This window comes from Nyctereutes procyonoides, unplaced genomic scaffold (assembly GCF_905146905.1).
Source record: "Nyctereutes procyonoides isolate TBG_1078 unplaced genomic scaffold, NYPRO_anot_genome, whole genome shotgun sequence".
Taxonomy (NCBI): domain Eukaryota; kingdom Metazoa; phylum Chordata; class Mammalia; order Carnivora; family Canidae; genus Nyctereutes; species Nyctereutes procyonoides.
In genome coordinates this window covers 24,143,071-24,165,146 of record NW_026575122.1, presented here as the reverse complement: position 1 = coordinate 24,165,146, position 22,076 = coordinate 24,143,071, and the positions used below count along the sequence as shown (strand labels likewise).

General features: G+C 40.2%; 1 protein-coding gene across 1 annotated transcript in view; it reads left to right on the top strand.

Moving 5' to 3' along the window:
• ANO4 (anoctamin 4) overlaps nucleotides 1-22,076 on the top strand; it is a 327,266-nt gene that overhangs the window by 179,287 nt on the left and 125,903 nt on the right. Inside the window, exons 7-8 of the mRNA XM_055336489.1 lie at nucleotides 726-770; nucleotides 10,330-10,461. Of these exons, the coding sequence (XP_055192464.1) occupies nucleotides 726-770; nucleotides 10,330-10,461 (177 nt within the window). The remainder of the gene's footprint in view (nucleotides 1-725; nucleotides 771-10,329; nucleotides 10,462-22,076) is intronic.

Genomic DNA, 22,076 nt, shown 5'->3' with positions numbered 1-22,076 from the left:
TCCATATGCTCTCCATTCAAATTACACCCTACATTTTAATCTGTGATGCTTTAAAAAAAATCAGTCAGACAGAAGTACAACACATCCTTACTTAACAAGTCTCACTTTTAAAAGATTCTTTTCAAGGTTCTTTGTTTTACCTCTTTAATTCACCTATAATCAGAGCCAGTGGTTAGGCAGTATTCCCAGTGTGGTTATTTTCAGCAGGATGTTGATGTTGATTAGTGTTCTTCCCATACTGGTTATAAAATACATCTTTTTTATATTACCCTGCCTATATCAAATGAGACAAGTGTTCTGTAAACTTAAAGTGCTGTATAAATATTAGTTAATATAATAGTATGCCTGCATGTTGTGCATGTTGCCAGCAGGCTGGCAATCCATTTCTTCATTCCTTGAAAAAAAGCTGACCTCTGTTAAATTCATATGAATACCAATTGCTCTAAATCTTTGCTCTGCACAGGCTGTGTAGGCGAGGAGCAACCATATAAAATTATGATAATGAGAGGAAGAAATATCAATGGAAAGTATTTCATAAGATTTCATGACTCAAAAATGTATGCCTGTGATCCCACTACATTTCTCACTGTTAATCTCTTTTTAGTTTTTTCTTCTTCACCTCTTACAGGCTTCTATCTTCAATCTCCTTTCCTTCCTTGCTAGTTCAAACTGTAACTGACGATGGGTTTTCTTCTCGACTGGCTTCATTTTTGCTGTTCTTCCAGGAGAAAAATCTATTACCTGCCCCGCCGGTACAAGTTCATGAGCAGGTTAGTAGCATGCTCTGTCATGATGTGTTTGATATGTTGGCTTGTATGTTCCACCAATGACAAGGACTATAAGCTGGGGAGGATGGGCCTTTGTCCCATGACAAAACTGGCTGCCATGCACAATCCAAAAACAGCTGTTTCAGATTAGCCTGAAAAGAAAAAAGCAAAGATGGAAATGTTTCTCTCAGAATTTTCCCTGTGACTTCTCTACACTTGGAGGGACAGAATTTATCTGCAGGTGTGTTGGGACCATATTTTTTTGTTTTTAGCCCGTTCTATTAGATGAATTACAAAAAAAAAAAAAAAACAAAACAGGAAAACCAGCTGTTCAGCACATTTTTGGTTTGAATGTTATTTTTTCCATACAAATCCTACAAATCCCACCCTCCACCATAAGTAACTTGAAATTTTGAAGTGCAGACAGATGATAAGTATATCAAAAAGCTGATAGCTGTTTAGTTCCCCATGGGTGGTGCTCTCCTATGTTAGTAACATTTTGTTAATGAAGTATGGAGATGTATTACCCGACTTAGAAGCCCTTACTAATTTCTTTTTTTTTAAATCTCCCCCATGAATCCAAAATTCTACTGGCTAAAGATTGCCTTTAATGTACTATGTATCCTCCTAAAGTTTGTTTCTCATTTTCTGAGAAGTCAGGGAGAAAGGGGAAGCATCAATGATGTCCTTTAATTTTATTCTATTGTGATGACTGGAAATCTAATTTCAAAATTTTAATTAGTCTTATGTGATCATTCACCCTCTCAGCTGGGTTGATGGTTAAACTTGGAGACCATTGCATTTCTCTGAAAATCCTGTTGTTCAGTTCTGAGTTAAGATTCAAGCTTACTCTGTTTATATGCTATGCAGAATGATAAATGTAAGAGTAACTGATATAGTCTAGTGGGTTTACTCAAATGCATGTGCACTCAATAAAGTATGAATAAGAATTGACATCCAAAGAAACTAATACTCTACAATATCCTTACTAGCAGTACTTTGCTTAGACAGTAGCCATGGCATTTGGATTGACCGTGGTTTAGATTAGCTCCTTGTCACATAATGACCTTCTATAAAGCCCTGATGTAACACATTAGCCAATATCAGTAGTCCTCAATAGTTCTAAGCTTTAGCCAGCATCAGAATAACCTGGAGAGCTTATTAAGACACAAGGTTGGACCTGTGCTATCATCTATGATGTAGATGTCCATCTCTCTACCTGGATGGTACATGAAGGCAAAGATGGCTTGTCCAATTCTCTATTTCTAGCACCTAGCACATAGCAGGTGGGGTTAATGGAAAACTGAATCTCTACACATGTAAGAAGATTTTGAGTGAAGAAAAAGGAGGTCACAAAAGAAAGCATAGAAAAATCAGGTCTCCCTAAAGTGTTAGACACAGACTTGGAACTGAAACATTTTCTCTCACTATGGGGGAGGGGTAAGCAATGCAGGCTTAATAGAAAATGGTGACAAAAGGAACCATAAATCTCAAGGTTGGATTGGATAACAAATGTCATCAAGTCCAACCATTCAGCAGATACTTGAGCCTCAACTATATGGTCAATCAGCCCATGTTTGAACTTCTGTGGAGACAGGGAATTTCTGGATGCAACTGTAGGCACCTAACTTTTAGGAAGTTCTTCCTTAAAATAAGCCTAATATCTCTGTCTCTTCAGCTTTTACTCCAAAGAATGTTCAGATTATAGTTCTGTGCCCTGGATAGACAAAAAATAGTCCACAGAGCAAAAAAGGTAAAGTGAATGAGAAAGACTGTGAAATTATAGGCAAAAGAACTTAGCAAGTATTTGGAAATTGAGAGATGGGGGAAAGAAAGAGGTTCCCATATCTAAGGGACTGGGAAAATGTTGTAGGTAAAAGGGGAAATCCATTCTCCAGCAGAGGTACAGTTATAGGTGAGAATAATGATGATTTTTGCTTTAATAATTCTGTATGGTAACTCACAATAGGTCCTTGACACATAGATGTCCTGAAGACCTCTGGAAATGATGGCAAAGCAATTGAAACTGGAAGTAAAGTGAGAGAATCCAATTTAGGAGTCATAAGTGTAGAAGTCATGAGTTGAGCCAGAGGAGTGGATGGAATTCCCCAGCGAGGGATGTAAAGTGCAGAAAGAAGGCCAGCGGCAATTCCTTGGAAAGACTAATGTTAAGAAGGCAGGAAGAGATGGAAGGAAGATAAAAAAGAGTATTTTAAGAAGGAGGAGACCTAAGGGAGGACAGTGTCAAAGGGACCAGGAGTGAGTTGCCATAAGAATGGGTGTTCTTCAACTTCTGATGGAAGTTGAGAAATGAGAATTGATTTTTAATATTTATTTTTTAAGATTTTATTTATTTATTCATGAGAGATACACACAGAGAGAGGCAGAGACACAGGCAGTGGGAGAAGCAAGCTCCATACAGGGAGCCTGACGTGGGACTTGATCCCAGGTCTCCAGGATCACACCCTGGGTGGAAGGCAGCACTAAACTGCTGAGCCACCTGGGCTGCCCTGATTTTTAATATTTAGAAGTTAGTGATAACTGCCATGATAGCAGTCTCTGTGAGAGGTGGTTCTCAAACTTGAGTGGACATCAGGACTATCTTCAGTACTCAGTACTCAGATTATCTGGCCCCTCCCCAGAGTTTCTGAGGTTAGGTACAATAATTTGCAGCTCTATCAAGTTCCCAAGTGATGCTAGTATGGCTGATCTGGGACTACATTTTGATAATGATGACCATGGAGAGGAAGGTGATAGAAACCAAATTACAGCTGGTGGAGAATGGACAAGGTCCTGATGAATCAGAGGCAGTGAGGGTTCATTACTACCTTGATAAATTTTGAGATAGAGGAAAATAGAGAGAGGACAGGCTTAAGAACAGTAACCAAGATGAAGGAAAGAGAAGAGACTCTGACAAGTGACCAATCACATAGTCTCCATGTGTGCAGGGGAGAGGTTTTGAGTGAGTAAGAGTCTGGGAAATCCTTGTTTCTTGAAGTGAAAGAACAAGTTACTAAGCAGTAATCTTTGTCCTGAAAAAGTTGGTGCTACTTCAAGTGCATAAATCATAACTAGAGGGATGTCTGGGGGGCTCAGTGGTTGAGCATCTGCCTTTGGCTCAGGGTGTGATCCCGGGGTCCTGGGATGGAGTCCCACATCAAGCTCCCCTGCATGGAGCCTGCTTCTCCCTCTGCCTGTGTCTCTGCCTCTCTTTCTGTGTCTCTCATAAATAAATAAAATCTTTAAAAATAAATAAATCATAACCAGAAAAGAATTTAGGCATTGGAAGACTCAAGGTGAAGGGAAAAGAAATCCTAACTCACTGTGTTAGTCTGACACATGGATTCGGAATGCCTCCTAAGATAAGCTTCATTGCTTACCACATCCCTGTAGTCATGTACCTTAGTGAAGCCTGATGTCTGGTGTAATGTTTAAAGTGCAGTTTGTCAGAAATGTTGGTATCTATCTTAACTCTGGTTTCACCTCAGAACAGATTTAGACAATGGAGAGTATCTTTTTGTAGCCAGCTCTGACATGCCCAGTCGAAGGGAACATCTACATCTTGCTATCCTGGTTGTATACCAGTGATAAAACATTGACTCCACTATTCTAAACTTCTCATGTCATACTAAATATGGATATTTAATTTAGCTTTTAGTTTCACCCACATACATGATAATTTTATTACTTCATAAAAGCATCCCTGAAACAAACCTATCTCTTTTAATGCTGAGGGAAATGATATATAAGGTTTCTGAGCAGGCAGGGAGATACAACGTCTTTTCACAAATATCTTTATTTTTAAAAATCAGCTGACTCCCATAAAGCACAGTTATGTAGTTCAGACATACATTCTTTGAGTAAAGGCTATTTCATCATGTGCTTGGTCTTTTAAATGCTTCTTTGATTCTTTGGGCAGACTTAATAGGCTTTATAAATTGCCTATCCTGTAAAGAAAGGGAATTTATCATCTATCTTCTGCCTGCTTTTTTTCCCCCCTTCACCAAATATTGCAAATAGTCTGTAGAAGATGTGATTGCAAAGAAACAAATGTGATTATTGTAGGTGGCTTTTTTTTTTTTTGCCTTCACCAAATACTGCAAATACAGTCTGTAGAAGATGTGATTGCAAAGGAAGAAATTTGATCATTGTAGGTGGCTTGTAGCTGAAGTCTCATCACTACTCATTCCTTTTCCATCTGCTCCCCAATACACACTTGCCTGATGTTATCCTTTGGAGCCATTTGGCAGAATGACTGCTGCCCCTACTACATTATACATTCAGTGCAGTTGCAGTCTTATCAGTTGAGTATACAAATGGCAAAATGACTTGTATTTTCCATCCTACTTTTAAAAATTAATACATGTAAATGTCCCAAAGCCTTTGGACTTGACTATAAGATATTTAGGTTTGTCCCAGTTAGTAGCCTTGTGACCTAAAAGAATCCTAACTCCTATCCAAAGAGAGGCTATAAATATAGGAGACTTGGCTTCAGAAGAGGAAAAAGAAATCCAAGGCTCCTGTTGTCTGTTATCAGTCCAGGAGGGCTTCATTTATTGCAATGAGGGCTCTGTGTGGTGCCTCCATTAAAAAAAGAAAAGTTTATCTGTAGGTTCCCTCTAGGTATATCATTCCTAAAAAATGTAATCTATTTGAAACGTGATGCTATTATAATATCCTGGTCTGGGGAAAAGCAGGTATCTCTGAAGTAGCCTGTTTCATTTAATTTAGCCTAATTAAGTTGTCATTAGTACAAACTCCCTCCTGGGTTGTTAGCAGGTCGAGGGAAAGGCCTTTGTCTTCTTCAGGGTATACCTACAGCTTCCAAGTTGGGGCTCTGCACACAGTAGGTAGGTAGGTAGGCCTACCGATGGGTTAGTGAGTGAGGAGTGAAGTCCTTTGGCATGCGGTCTTTTCTTTAATCACCACCACTCCTAAGGTGGGTAGGACAGTCTCCTCTTTACAGCCAAGGGACCAAGGGCCAAAGAGGTTCAAGCAGACTTCCCAAAGCACATTTGCAAGGCCCACCTTGGAAAGCACAGTACCCCAGAGGTGGCCATCTGTGCCATTGGCTCATGCTGTGCTGCCAACTCTTTCCAGCTACTCGGGACCTGACCTGCCATGAACCAGAATTTGGAGGGGAACCCTGAACTTACTGTAATAGCAACTTTCTATGAAAATACCCACCTTTTAGTCCAGATATTAGCTTGACAAGTTAAGGCCAAAAATGCCCAACGGATGATAAATCCATTATCTCTTTATTGGTTTACCTTTGTAGTCTTTAAGAGGGCTCTTGCTCAGTAAATAGCAGAAACAGAGCAAATGTGTCCAACCAAAATCAATATTAAATCATGAAGTTACATTTTCTCTTTGCTTTTCCCTGTTAGTGGTGACTTTATTAAGTAAAGCCCAACTCCTATACTTAAGCGACAAATTGAATACTTTCTAGTTAGTTGGTTCCTTAACTCCTATATCTTAGAGAATTTCAGGATTGCCTATTTAGGGAAGTTTATTAGATGAAAGATGGAAGCACGGACCTCAATATACAAGTGAAAATCTTATCTCTTGAATTCCCATTGACAACACTACGTAAAAGTTTATCATCCTCTTCTTCATCCTAGATACCACCACTGAACTAAGCATTTTGTATATCTAAGGCATTGACCAAACACTTGATATTTGTTATCCTGTGCCATCCCCAGCACTGACTCATGAAACAGGTGCATTCACTCAGAGAGGTTTAGTTGCTTGCCCAGCATGGTGCACTCATCACTAGAGAGATGTGCAACTAAGTTTTGAACCTTCTTCAACTTCAGAGTCCATCATTCTATAAGAATGGTTATCCATTATATTGTGAAAACGAAAGCTCTTTATTAACTCATGTTTGTTTAGATGATATAGCTAAGGTATTATTGCCCAAATCACCAGCAACATGTAGTATCTAAGAAACGGCAGAATCAGAAACCTGACTTGGGTCTTGTACAACACCCAGAGCTCCTTATATCAAGTGCCCTCCTTAATGTCCATTACCCAGTTACCCCATCCCCCCACCCTCTCCCCTCCAGTGACCCTCAGTTTGTTTCCTAGAGTTTTATGGTTTGTCTCCCTCTCTGATTTTGTCTTATTTTATTTTGCCTTCCCTTCCCCTATGTCCATCTGTTTTGTTTCTTAAATTCCACATACAAGTGAAATGATATTTGTCGTTCTCTGGCTTTCTTCACTTAGCTAGAGGGTATTATGCTAAGCAAAGTTCTCTTTTAAATGGCTCATATGATTGGGTTGGGTCTACCTGATTGATCCAGGATGCTCTCCCATTCTAAAGGTCTTCAAAGTCCGTCTTGCCATGTCATGTGACATATTCACAGGTTCCATTGATTAGAGCGCCACCTCTTTCAGGAGCTAGTCTGCCAATCAGAAGAGGGCACAAACCGCTGAGCACATTTGAGTATTTCTGTCATTTTAAAGAACACACAGCGTGGACCAGCATGTGTAGTAGAACCTGTGCCATCTGCGTTTTGTCATCCTGCTTTTGCTCAGGCTACCCCACTGAAGACTGATTCACACACTCCCACCCCCAGCCAGTGTCTAAAGAGTTTTGTTTTAAGATGATATCTTTTGAATATCTTTCTTCCACCTGACTGTTTTAAAATCCCAGTTCCTCTACTTTCTGTCACTTTTATAGTAGCCTATCTTGGTCCTCAAGAAGTTGCTAATAACACTCTATTTGCCTGGCAGCTTCTCCAAAGCATTTCATGCACATCGTCTTTTGTAAGCTTCCTAACAACCTGCAAGGTAGTAAGATGGTGATGATGATGATTAGCCCATTTTAAAATAATGCTTAAAAAGGTGAGTGATTCATGGAAGGTCACACAGCTGATAGGCAACAGAGCCAGGACATAGGCACTCCAATTATATATCCCAGCTTCTTTTAGGATCCTCCTCTATCTTCCTTCTACTTCTGGTCCCTCCTCATTTTTCAATGAATCATTTTCATTACCCTGTTCCACTCTCTTTTCACCATCCCCACATTTCATTTAAATGGTGATGCTACAAGCTGTTACTGAAAGCTGCCATTTCATTCCCATAGAGTATTTATGCCTGATTTTTCACAGCTTTATTTGTTTTTATCCATGCTGAGCAATGTACCCGGCTGGATTTAATTCATAGTCATTGCATGCAGAGCCCAGATCCTGTAAGAATGTGAACCTTGCAAAATGTAATCTGATTAGTGCTGCAGACTGGAGATGTGTGGGAGGTAAAAGCTCTATTATGAAAAGCCTCTGGGCCAATGTCCTCTTTCCTGAACAAGTTTAAAGGTAATCAGATGAAATAAAGCTAACAGTTATGGGGAAGGCCACCAGCTTAGCCTAGGACGTGTAATGTATGAGTCCATTTAAGGACTAAATCATTGAACTTGGACAAGTTATAGATGCTGGTGAAGCACAATTAACTTTGAATTGAAGAGAAAGACAAAAATGTTAAGAGGCAAGCTGGTTGCTCAAATTCTTATTTTTTGTGGAAAAAGAGATTGTAATAGCCAGTACTTAGTGTACACCAGACACCTTTCTTGAGATTTTAGGTACATATTGATGAATCACCATAACCCTATGAATTGAGTATCATTATCATGCCCACTTTATAGATAAGGAAATTAAGGCACAGGAAAGTTGGATAACTTGCCCAAGGTCACACTGCTAATATTTACAGTCAGGATTTGAGTCCAGATACTTCAACCCCATGTTCTCAATCACTATGTCATACTGTGTCTCTGGTGCACATTATGTCACTATACTTTAAAGAGAGTATCTTCAAAGAGAGTGGTGAGGGAGGAGAGGACCAGGAGGAAGAAAAATGGAGAAGATGGGAACTGTTTCCTCTTCCTGAGGCTTTGGGCCCTTCCAATGTACTATTCTCTTCTGGGCACATGACCTTGAATAGAATCTTTATTTCTGTGTGTGTATATGTAGTAGGTATTAGTTGTCTTTGAAAGGAAGGGTCTAGAGAAGTTGTGAGATTCTTTCCAATTTGAAATTTCAGGGATTCTGAAAAAAGGTTAGCCACCGCTGGCAAAAGGGGGTTGTGATGAAACTGGAATCCTACAGAGGATAAAAGAAATGGTAAAAGAGTTAACCATTATTTTTCATCTTGGAGCTGATTGGTTATATAAAAAAGCAATTCCTTCACCTGGGAGTTTCATTGAAAAGGATAAATTGCAGTTAAATATTTTTTTTAATTGGAAAAAATCATTCCCAAATTCTCTATGTTTTTAATTAATAGACTTATAGGCATTTGTTTTTTTAAGATTGATTGACTGATTGATTTATGGGAGACAGTGAGAGAGAGAGACAGATAAGCAGAGGGAGAAGCAGGCTGCACACAGGGAGCCCGACGTGGGACTCCATCCCAGGTCACCAGGATCATGCCCTGGGCCAAAGGTGGCGCTAAACCACTGAGCCACCTGGGCCACCTTGACTTATAAGGCATTTAGATATTTTCTTCATTAGAGAAACCCATCCACTCAGTAGTGCTTAAGATTTCCAGTATCAACTACTTTGGGGTGATCCCTAAAATCAAGAGTCCAAAACCTGCATTCTGTTCCTAGCTTTATTCACCGGCTGAGTAATTAGTGCTGGATACCTACCCACCGTGAGTCTCTTTTGTGATGTGTAAAATGAGTATGGTACCTGTTCATTCTGCCTCACAGAGATGCTACTTGATATATGCTCTTGGAAGATGTTTCTTCAGTGGTATAGACATCTGAAGTAGCACAGTTGTTTTCAAGAGTGCTGTGGATTTTGTTCCTTCTAGTAGTTTTCTGTGAATGAATGACAGTCTGGTCACTTGTAAGCCAGATGTTTTCATCAGCAGAAGTCAGAGGGCATGGGAAGGGGGAAAACTGTGGCTTGTAAACCGCACTTACGACACTGTTGTTTTCTGTGATTTGGCATCATTGCGTGCCCTGGCCAGAGTGACACATGTGTCATCGTGCCCCCATACCTTGAGAACCATGGAATCTGCTTGAAAGACAGAATGAAAGCCAAACAGGCTGCTGTCTACTGAGAGGTAGTTCAGGGAAGATGTGAGAGGCAGGAAGAAAATCATGACATCACGCTCTCTGCACACAGTCAACCCACTGGGATGTGCTGTCAGCTGCCCTGCTGAAAGTTAACTACAGCTAGAGCACTTTCCTAACCAAGAAAAGATGGGGAAATTTTCCAAATACAAAATGAGTTTCTAAAACCTGCAGAATGTAAGAAGTTAAGGTCTCTGTTGCTTTGCTTAAGAGGCTATCCACCTCCTTTCCAGAGGCTTCCAGCCATGGTTGTTTATTGACATGTGGGTAAACATGTAACTCTCAGCCATTGTTTCACAGACAATAATATTGAAGTACCATGATGAAATGTGAAAAAACACTGGAGTTGAGGTTCTCTTCTTTCATGAATAAAGTGAGAGTGTCTAGTGTGTGTGGTGTTGTGATTATGGCTCTGTAGAGACTTCCGCCTGTGTTTTGGGGCATTGCTGACATATTGTACCCTTTGGTCTTGCCTTTCATGTACCACAGGATCGATAAACAAATAAGCAGGTTTCGGAGATGGTTACCTAAGAAGCCCATGAGGCTGGACAAGGAGACACTGCCAGACCTGGAGGAGAATGACTGCTACACTGCCCCTTTCAGCCAGCAAAGGATCCACCAGTGAGTGTTTCATGTGAAAACCCTTGTCTTACTAAGGACATGCAGCTGTGATAGAGCCTTCTCCTGCACACCTTTGAGTCCTTGGCATGTGGAAGGAACAGCTTAGTGCCTTTCTTCCCTGAAAGTCCTGTGAGTGTTCATGTCCCTTCTGTATTAGGGTAAGCCGACCGTTCTAACAGACCATTCCCATGTCTTCGTGGCTTGACACAGTAGAACATGCATCCATGTGTGTGTTGGTGAATGACCTTCTCCATGGTGATTCAGAGACCCAGGCTCTTTCCGTTTTGCATCTCTGCCAGTCCCCATGCTCCGAGCCCCTGCAGGCTCAACATTTCCAACCAGCAGACAGGGAAACTGGTCTACCCATGGCCCCATTGAAAAGAGGGGTCTTTTGTTTGTTTTCACCAGTCTCCACACACTTCTCAGTTCCCTTTCTTGAACAACTTACCAGGTTTCCCCCAGGAGAAGCCACATCCCTGAGTAGCCCAGTTGCTGGCTCTTCTTTCAGGCTCTGAATAGTAATTTGTCACTTTTGACATGTGGCGGGGGGTTGGTGTATGTTGGGGGGGATGGTTGGCTAAGTAATTGAGCCTTTGAGGAATTACAAAAGTGATAGGAAACTGACTCTAAAACTTCTGAGAAGACAAGCATTGGAATAGTGGTGTCAGTAGTAGGAGAGGGAAGCATGCCAAAAACTGTAAAAAGCTAGGCAAAAACAGCCTCTCAAAAGGCAAATAAGTTTGACACAGCCTCGCTCTCAGCCAGACTTCCCGAATTCCTGGCTCTCCCTGTTCTAGCCATAGACACAGCAAAATGACTTACTCAAGGGGAGGAAATGACTTACCCAAATTCCTGGCTCTACCTGTCCTAGCCATAGACACACAGCAAAATGACTTACTCAAGGGGAGGAAATGACTTACTCAAGGGGAGTCCAACCCAAGGGGAGGGTAACCTTTTTTTTGGAAAAAAATAAGTTACTAACTTTGAGAAAAAGAAATAAATCAAAAAGCACTTGTCAGGTGGCAGGGAATGTATGGTTGGGGGCATGTTCCAGCAACAGAAAATCAGTTAATGTCTTTGAACTTCTAGAGGATAAAGGAGAAAAGAAAAATTAAAGAATAGATGTTCTATATTATACATATAATATATAATACAAGGGAAACAACTTTGTAAGCCTCTAAAATAGCCAAACTCTGGACCTCCACATGTCAGATTGATGCCAACCCAGCCACATTATGTGAGCATTTAAAAGAGTCAGTGAAAAAGACATGAAACTCACAGCCTGACCTCAAAATCCTAGTTAAATCCTCCACAGGAACTAAAAAATGAAAAGGGTTTCATGTTAACTCAAAAATAAGACCTATGGGTGTTTTTTTATGGTAAAAAGATAAATGAGAGCTGACATGTTCCTGCTCTTAGCTTAAACCTTTGCCTGTGTTGTTCATCTTGAAGTTTCTTAGGCAAGTGATTGTATGCTTTAAATTCTTCTGGAGTAGAATCTGATTTATATGCAAATTTTTCCCTTTGCTTCTTACCTGTCTAAAAGAATACCATAACAGTGAGGGAGCATCTTACAGTTTTTGGATGGATAGAATCATGAATGGATAAGTAGATGGCTCATAAGTAGGTAGCCAGAAGAATCAATGAAACATAGGGTAAGTGCCTGGGGTTTTGCTTTACTTCAAAGGGATATAGGTAAATAGAAGAGGAAGGTCATCTTCATGCTGGTTACATTTCCTGATGTTCTTTCTTGCTTTAGAAAAAAATTTTTAGCAAGTTTCCCAAAGGCAGAAACTTGGGTTTCTGATGCACCTGGGTATGCATCAGAATCCCTAAGGAATGAAACCCTTTATACTTTATAAATATTCTAAAATATATAATAAAAGAAGGACTGTATAGCTTATAGGCTCACAGATGTTTTCGGCCATTTCTTTTTTTTTACGATTTTATTTATTTATTCATGAAAGACACACAGACACAGAGACCTAGGCAGAGGGAGAAACAGGCTCCCTATGGGGAGCCTGGGACTCAATTCCAGGATGCTAGGATCATGCCCTGAGCCAAAGGCTGATGCTCAACCACTAAGCCACCCAGGCATCCCTACTTGGCCCTTTCTATCACAAATTTGAGAGGCCTTTTTTTTAAATATGTTTGGGCATTGGTTCAATGAATAATTAATTCATCTGACAGTCACTGATTTGATGTCAACTTCTTGCCAGGCACTCTAGGTGCAGAGGATATAAGACAAATAATAAACAATCTTTGCCCCAGCCTAGCTAGTAAAGACAGAAGACCACTTTAAATAATTGTACACAGTATGATGGGTGTGGCTTAAAGAGTGCTCCATACTCCAGATTTGGATGGAGGCTCTAAAAACTAAGAGTTGAACACACACAAAAAAATGCTTGATATGGGTCTTGAAGGATAACACTTGTCCAGATAGGTAATGGGAGAACCATATCTCAAGGGAGAGTAATATATGTATAAAAGTATATGGATATGGGGCACCTGGTTGGATCAGTCAGTTGAGCGTCCCATTCTTGATTTGGCTCAGGTCATGATCTTGGGGTCATGAGATCAAGTCCAACATTAGGTTCTGCGCTGTGTGTGTGTGTGTGTGTGTGTGTGTGTAGAGAGAGAGAGAGAGAGACAGACAGAGACACAGAGAGACAGAGAGAGGGGCATGAAACAGAATGGGATGTTTAAAGAACTATAAGTGGTTTTCTGTGAATGGGCATAGGGTGTGAAAAAACATGGCATTATTGTTTGCAAATGGAGATGATCAGTGGAAGATGAGCTTTTGAGACAGGAGACCGAAGGAGGAAAAAGGCAGAGGGATAGTTGGAAGGAAGGAAACCTAAGAATCAGGCCTCAGTGGGATCAAGAGGGTAGTTTAGAGAGTTCCATCATGTAGTCTGGTGATGAAGAATTAAACACAAGTCTTAAACATCATGGACAGTGGGGATTTCTTTCTCTTTGAGAATTGTCATGCTGTGCAGACAAAATCCCCTTAATGAATGTGTAAAAGTGAGACTCGAGGAGTGCTGGCTGTTTAGTTGGAAATGATTGATACAATCAGAAAAAAAAATTCCCTACGAGTGGATGCTTCCCTTAGGTGACAGTAATGGGTTTAAAGTAATCAGAAGTAGCTGATGAATGAGCTCTAAGGCTCATAATATGACTTCCTGGTTTTCCGAATGCAGTCCAAAATCCCATGTGACTTCTTGATTTTGCAGAATATTTGATATTGTGTTTGTCTAGGCATAAATGAGAATAATAGATTTGTGTGTGTGTGTGTGTATGTGTGTGTACATGAATGTAGCAGAAAAAGAGAGAGAAAAAATTAGGAGTCTAATAAATAATGATCAAAATGGAAAAGAAGTCTTAAAAATACTTTGATCTCAGGATAAAGCCCAGACTCCTAAGCTGACTCACTAAATCCTGCTTCCATTCTCTGTTGAGCACGTGATCCACAATGAACTACTTGGACCTTCTTAACTCATGGTGCCCCCTACCTTCTGTTGCACATCTTCCTTCTACTTGGTGTACTTTTTCCCTTAGATTCCCTTCTTTCAGGTTTTATCAGGGGCGTTTTCTTCAGAAAACCTCCCAAGGCTTCCAACCTTAGATATGCATTTCGAAAACATCAATCTGTATTCACTCAGAATGATGCACTCAGGAGAATGGATAGGAGTTGGGTGAGGATAGAACTAGGAGACAGGTTATAACACTTCTACGTTTTAGAAGTAAATTCTTGGTGAGGTGCATTTTTCTGTATCCTGATAATACTTCTATTTTCTATTATAGCTCTTAATGTTGAACCATATAGACTATAAAGTTCTTGAAAGTCTATGTCTGTATCATCATTTTTGAATCCCATAGTTGGTGCTTAATGATGATTTGTTAAATGAGAAGTGAATAGATAAAAAATGAAAATAGGACAATCATGTGAATAAAGAATGTAGATGCTATGAAGTTAGCTCAGGCACACTCCTCCCAGACCAAATTCAATCCATCCTCTTCTCCAGTGTGGCCCACTTCCATCACCCTAGTCTAATAAATGGCACTAATATTTGTGCAGTTGTTGAAACCAGAGCCAGGAAGCTGTTCTAGACCTCTGCTTCACCTCTGCTTCCTGCATCCACTACATATCCAATGGCTGACAATTTTACAAGCTAAGTGTCTCTGTAATCTAACAAATTTTCTCTATCTCCACCATCATTACCTCTCTTCTGAAACCAGACGTGATGTACCAGGTCTCCCTGATTCTATCCTTGCCCATCTCCAATCCATTCTCCCAAATGCATATGGAATGATCTTTTTAAAATGCACATCTAATCATGTCACCTGATCCTGCTTAAAAACCTTAGAATAAATGCCAAAATTATTAAGGTGACCTACAAGGCCTCAGATGGCCTGATCAAGTGGTCAACTCTTCTCCAGCCTTATCTGCCTTCACTGTCTTCCACCCTCCCTTCTTATGATCCAGTCACATACAGCCTCTCTCAGTTCTTTGGATGCACCTCCCCTCAGGGCATTTGCATATGCTGTGTTTTCTCTTGGAATTCTCTTCTCATTGCTTACCCCTTCCCCAGCTTACTCATTTATACTTCAAAACCCAGCTCCAGAACTCTTCCCAGGGAAGCCCTCCTCTCCTCTTTCCAAAGACCAGGTCTTCTTGCTGTTTTCTCTTTCAGTCATATGTTTCCTATATAACATTTTAAAAATTTGAAATGATATAACCTTATAATCATTTGGTTGTTACATGATTAATCCTTAAACTCTCCAGATAAACTGAACTCCATGGAGGCATACACCATGTCTGGTTTTGCTCACAATTATAATTTTTTTTTTTATGATAGTCATACAGAATGAGAGAGAGAGGCAGAGACGTAGGCAGAGGGAGAAGCAGGCTCCATGCACCGGGAGCCCGACGTGGGATTTGATCCCGGGTCTCCAGGATCGCGCCCTGGGCCAAAGGCAGGCGCTAAACCGCTGCGCCACCCAGGGATCCCTTTGCTCACAATTATATCTCTGATACTTAACACAGTGCCGAGCATACCACAGATGCTCAATGTTTGTCCACTAAATGAATGGAGTAAGGATGAGAGTAATAAAGGCAACATGGGATAATCCAATCATGGATCTTTATATTCTGAACTATATTGCACAAAAATTTAAAATTGAGAATTGACTAAAAAACAAATGGCCTGGCAACCCATTTGAACACATATCAATGTTTGTGAAGCAATGGAGGCAAACCAGTGAGTATGCATGTCTCTAAGTCAACATATGATGCTATTGCTCATTTTATGATATCACCAAATGCCTACAGTTAGGAAAGGTCTTACTAGATGCCAGACATTATTTTAAGAACCTTAATCCTTACAACAACGCTATGAGAGAGGAGGTGTTATTGTTAACATTTTGCGGATGAGGAAAGAAAAGCACAAAGAAATTAGGCCTAGTAGAAAAAGAGAGATGGGTAATTTTGTAGAAAGTTTTTATGGGCCAGGCTAAGAAGTGATGGACAACACTTATACCCAAATTTCACGGACCAGAGTTCAGTCATGTAATTACCTCTACTCAAGGGATGCTATCATAACTAGTCCATATGTGTGCCCAAGGGGAAAAGGGAAACAGGTTTCTAAACATCTAAGCAGTCCGTCTCAGTGATGGAATAGAATTTCAGATTCAGACAGGGTGGTTCCAGACTCCACATTCTTAAGCATTGCACTCCACTACAGGATTTCTCAGCATTTGCACTGTTGCCATTTTGGGCTGAATACCTCTGTTGTAGGGAGCTGTCCTGTGCATCAGAGCATGGTTAGTAGATCACTGTCCTCTATCCCTTTGATGCTAGAAGCAGCTTCTTCCTCTCTTAGTTATGAAAACCAAAAATGTCTCCAGACATTGCCAAATTTTCCTAGGGAGGGGAGGAGGATGGGTTCAAAATCACAGCACTCTCTTCATTTGAGAATCATTGCTGTACTGTCTTTTATCACATGATGCCCTTCTGGCAGGACCCGCCCTTCTGGCAGGACCACCCACTATCTGAGATCATTTAAACTCTAGCTGAATCTGATAATGATGACAGACAAATCTATTTAAGATTTAATTTTTTTCCTTGTTACCTCCTTGCCTCTGAATGTTGGCCTGCTTAAATATCATCACCCTTCATTCTTACAATGGCATTTGCAGTGGTATCCTTGAGGAAATTACTTCTTAAGGTTGATACTCAAAATAAAGGTTTTTGCTAGTAGAGAAAAGGAAATGTAGAAAAGATTCATGACACTTTTTATAATAGATGTACAATATATTCATTCAAGAAATAGATCAATTCTGAATTGCCTTTCAGAAAAATATGTTAGATATAAGCAGAAAAAATGTTTCTCCCTATAATTTTATTCCTGTTATTACCATTAGTTTATTTTTATGAAAATTTGTAAAAAAATGAAGTAAAATTAAATATTGACTATTTCCTAATAGAAGATTTTAAAATTTGTGTTTGTTGTATGTGCATAAGTTTAAATAGGTACTCAATCATTCACATGCTCCATGCCTGTTGTTGGGAATCAACAGTGAGCAAATAGGCCAAGATCCTTGCTCTCTTGGAGCTTACCTTATGGCTGGGGCCAACTGGCAACAAATTATAAACCAGTGATTCCCAACAGAGGCATGATTTGGCCAGGTCTGGAAACATTTTTGGTCACAACTAGAAGTGGAGAGTGCTACAGGTATCGAGGGGATGGAGGGCCAAATATCACTCCATGTGCAGGCAACCCCCATGGCAAAGAGGTCTTTGGCCCTATGTGTCAGTAGTGTTGAGGTAAACATTTTAAAAATCCATTTTAAAGCTTGTTAGGATGTGATAAATACTATGGGAAAAGAGAAAAAGAGAAGTAGGGGTGTTAAAAATGAACAACTCTGGCATGGGCATATGGGTGCAGGTTAAATTTTCAAAAGATGGTGTTTATATTCTTCTGTAGGCCTCAGATAGAAGGTACGATTCGAAAAAGATTTGAAGGAGATAAGAGGAGGGAACAGACAGGGGGTTCCAGGTAAGGGAATAAGCCAAAGCACAGGCCCAAATGTGTGAGCACATATGGATGTGTTTGGGGGAAAAGTAAGACCTTTGTGGCTGAAATAGAAATGATGACACAGTCAACAGTGATGAGTTAGAAGGGAAAGAGAGAGGCTGATCATATGTAGCCTTGGCTTTTACAAAGGAAAGAGATCGTCTAACTTAATTGTTGAAAATATCATTCTGACTCCTTTGAGAACAGACTGTAGGAAGCAAGAGTAGAAGCAGAAATCAGAGGACAGCTGCAGACATCCCAGTGAGAGGAGAGATGAAATGAGATGAGATAGATAAATTGATTGATTTACATTTCTAGCTTTTAAAAGTCTGTAGTGAAAACATATACCACATATAACTTAGTATCAACCCATTTCCTTGCAAAGCTTGGTTGTATACAAAATATTTTAGCATGTGTCTGGTGTATGTATGAAATAGACATTATAAAAGGACCCCTTGACATGATATTTGCTTGCATGCCTTTCTCTCCCTGCTAGACTGTGAGCAACCGAGGGCAGGAAATTCCCTGAGGGCAGCCAGTGGCACCCAGGGTATGGTTATGATCATGAGACATAGCAGAACAGGAAAGGACCACAGCGGAGTTGGCACTGCTGGAGGACAGCACCAGGAATCCAGAATCTGGTTCTTTCATCTAAGCCTAGAACATCCATATGAAAAGTTGAAAGCTGCAGTCAGCTAGTCAGTCAATTGTGGTCTCAGTGTTCTGCTTGAATTTACCTCGGGCTTGTTGTTTTATCTTTGGTCTCAATTTTGCTAATAGACTATCTTCCCTATCCAGTTTTGTGGCTCTTGAGTTCTGTTATCAGGATTAATGCCTGACCCCAAGACTTTTAAGTCCTACATTACACCTTTTAATTCATATATCTTGTGCATGTGGGAAATGTCAAGTGTGTACATCAAAAGACCACTTGACATAAAATTGGCTTACATGCTATTTTCTCCCTTTCCAGACCATGGTCCTGGGGAATGACAAAGAAGTCCAGGGAATAACAAAACAACAAGGCTCTTTTGCCCAAGAAAGCACTAACCAGGGAAATCTTGGTGCTAGGGCCAGTGAGGGCTGGTAAGAACAGGAGAAAGTTCCTAAAGGGCTGTTGGTGGAAGGTTCTCTGGAACCTCTCTTTGCCTTCTTATCATTTAACCTTCTCAGCTGAATAAGCCAGGAAACCATGGCAGTGAGGCATGGACAGTAGTAATCAGCCAATGGGCTAAGGGCTATTTTCAAGTACTGGTAGCAACAATTGCAATGATATAAGGTGGTAGTGGCCACCCATTTATTTATTTACTTTTAAGATTTTATTTATTTGAGAGACAAAGAGAAAAAGAGAGAGAGAGAGAGAGAACGCACACATGAGCAGAGGGAGAAGCAGACTCCCCACTGAGCAAGGAGCCCAATGTGGGACTCTGTTGTAGGACCCTGGGATCATGACCTGGGCCAAAGGCAGACTCTTAACCAACTGAGCCACCAAGATGCCCCATGGCCACTATTTATAAATACCTCCTCTACTCCAGAGTTGCATCATAGATGCATTACAACTCTGAGGGTGGAGGTAGTATGATGAAGGTCATAGAGACTGAATAGCTTGCTCATGTCACTCCAGTCAATGGTAGATTAGCAAACAGGAGAGAAGTGTGTTTTCTCCACAATGCTGATACCTCGGGTATATACCACGTGGGCAGAGCCAAAGTATAATTTACCTTCTAGCAGCATTACACTAGTGTGAACAGGTGCATGTAAATATACCTAAATGCCCTTGGAATTCGTTAAAACATTTAAGGTGGATTCAACATACAAATAAAATGGTAAAATATAAGTAAATATTCTGAACTAAAGAGAATATAATTTAGAGTAGGCATTCAAGTTGGAAGAAAGAAAAACAGGCTCAGATTTGCAGGCCTCAGTGGTCTCTCTGTAATGGTTGATAAATGAGCCATCGAACTGGGCTTTAAGCATAGTGGGTAGAAGGGAGAGAGAAACATAGTAAGTCACATAGTTCTGATTATCAGAGGAGGAAAACCAATCCCTTAGTGAAGCAGAGGTGTTTTTTTTTTTTTTAGCATTTTCCTAGCATTTGAAAGAAATAAAATTCTTACACAAGGAAAGTGGGGAGGGCTGTGAATAAAGCAGTGAACAATTTCCTTACCAACCCCTTAGAGCAAACATTGTGTAGGGCTGTTTTTGGTAGGTACCTCAGCATGGTTCTGGAGAACTAATTGCGTGTGGCTATAACATTTTGGAGGAGTTTAGACATCATCAAAATATTACAGTATATCCTAAACTAACCTCATGTAAATCTCAATTGTTTGAATTACATTCTACAAAAATTATAGCTGAGAATCAATTAAAAAGCAAATAGCCTCATGTTCCATTTCAGTGTGTATTTGTGTTTGAGAAACAATAAAAGCAAACCTGTGGATACTCATTTTTATAAATCATTGTATGATGCCATTTGGTCATTTTACATGTTATCACCCAAACTGGACCTACAGGTTGCTTATCAGCCATAATTGTATGCAAGCCTAAGAGGCTTCAGCATTAAGATTAGTTGTTCATTGGAGCATTGTAGTTCCAGAAGGCCTCCCTCAAAACTCAGATAATTTCAGAGAGAGCAATTCAACACAACAGTAGGGATTTTGTTGAATATTAGGTTTGTGAATGAGGTATAGTCACTATCCCTACTTTTATAGAGGAGGAAACAGGAACAGAGAGGTTAAATGACTTGCCCAAGGAAACACAGTGGGTAAGTAGTAAGACATAGATTCTCACGTAAGGCACTCTGGCTCCAGTCTTATCCTCTTGACATTATATATCAGTTTTCTATGACTGCTGTAAAAAAAAAATCACCATGAATTTCATGACTTAGCAAAATGTACTATGGTCCTGTAGGTTAGAAGTCTGCCATGGGTCTCACTGTGCTAAGATCAAGGTGTATTCTTTGGTGGAGTTGCTGGGGGAGAACCTGTTTCTTTGCCCCCTCCAGCATTGGAGGCTGCTGCATTCTTGACTCTGGGCCTGTTACTTTGTCCTCAAAGTCAGCAACGGTGGTTGAGTTCTTTTCACGTCACATCATTTCACTCTGACCCTGCTTCTGTCATACCATCTCCTTCTCTGACTCTTCTTCCTTCTTCTTCCATTTTTAAGGATGCTTGTGATTACACTGGGCCTGCCTTAATGGTCCAGGATAATCTTCCTACCATAAAGTCAGCCGACAAATAACCCTAATTCTATCTGGAATATTAATTCCCCTTTGCCATGTAGCTTAAAATAGTCATAGATTCTAGGGATTAAGTTATTGACATTATTCTGCCTCACACAGCTATATAGACTGGCCAATCTGCAAAGCCCCAGAGATCCAGAACAGAAGACAGGTAAGTTCTGGCAGAGGGGAAAAAAAGAAGGAAGGAAGAGAAGGTTGTGGCAATAGGATTTAGGGACCTTAAATGAAATGATTTGTGTAAAATATTTAGTCCAGTACCTGGCCCATAGAAAACACTCAACAATTGGTAAATATAGTGACAATGATGATGAAGAAGAACCACAAGTACAATAAGAATTCTTGGGAGAATCTCTGAAAATTTGCAAATTTATACACTGCAGTCAATGTATAAAGGGCAAGTCTGAGATGACAAAGACTAATTTTTGCAGAGTTGAACCTCTGACCTGAACTGGAAAAGCATTTCTTCCAGCTAAATGTTATTCAGTGTTGTGGATATGTTACAGACTGAACATTTATGTCACCCACTTCCCGCCCCCCACCCAAATTCATACGTTGACATCTAATCCCCACTGTGATAGTATTAGGAGGTGAGACCTTTAGGTAGTGATTAGGTCATGATGGTGGAGCCCTCAGGAATGGGATGAGTGCCTTAAAGAAGAGGCCAGAGAGCTAACTTAATGCCCACCATGAAAGAATGCAACCAGACGTCTGTAACCAGAAGAGGACGACCCTCACCAGACCTTGACCAGACTAGCACCTTACCTCAGTTTTCCAGTCTCTTGGAAATAAATTTCAATTGAGAAGCCACCCACCCAGCTATGGAAGTGTGTTATAGCAGCCCAAACTGACTAAAGGCAGGATACACCACCATTTAACATTTATCAGTAATATGCGTACATTTGTTTTCTAACTCCTGTCACCATGGATGGCTGAAGCTACAGATTCTTCCAGCATGTGCCTGTTTCAATATTTTCTGTTTGGAGTTTTTCTGGTGTTTTCATCAATCTGAAATCTTTAGAGAGTCCTTTAGGCAAAGAGATACTGATATTGATTTAGATAGGATTAATGTTCTTTTAGTGCCCCCATGACTTATGGCAGGTCTCACAACACGTGTTTTATTGCAATCACTTATTTGGCATTAGGATCCTCAATATGCAGGTTTTTTTATTGATCCACAAAGTCAGAGGAAACCTATATCTATCCTGGGAAGTTTCATACTGAGTTGAAAATGAAACAAGCCACACAGTCTGAGATTTATGTTTCTGAAGATGACACAGCTTCTTTTAAGTAAGTAGGAC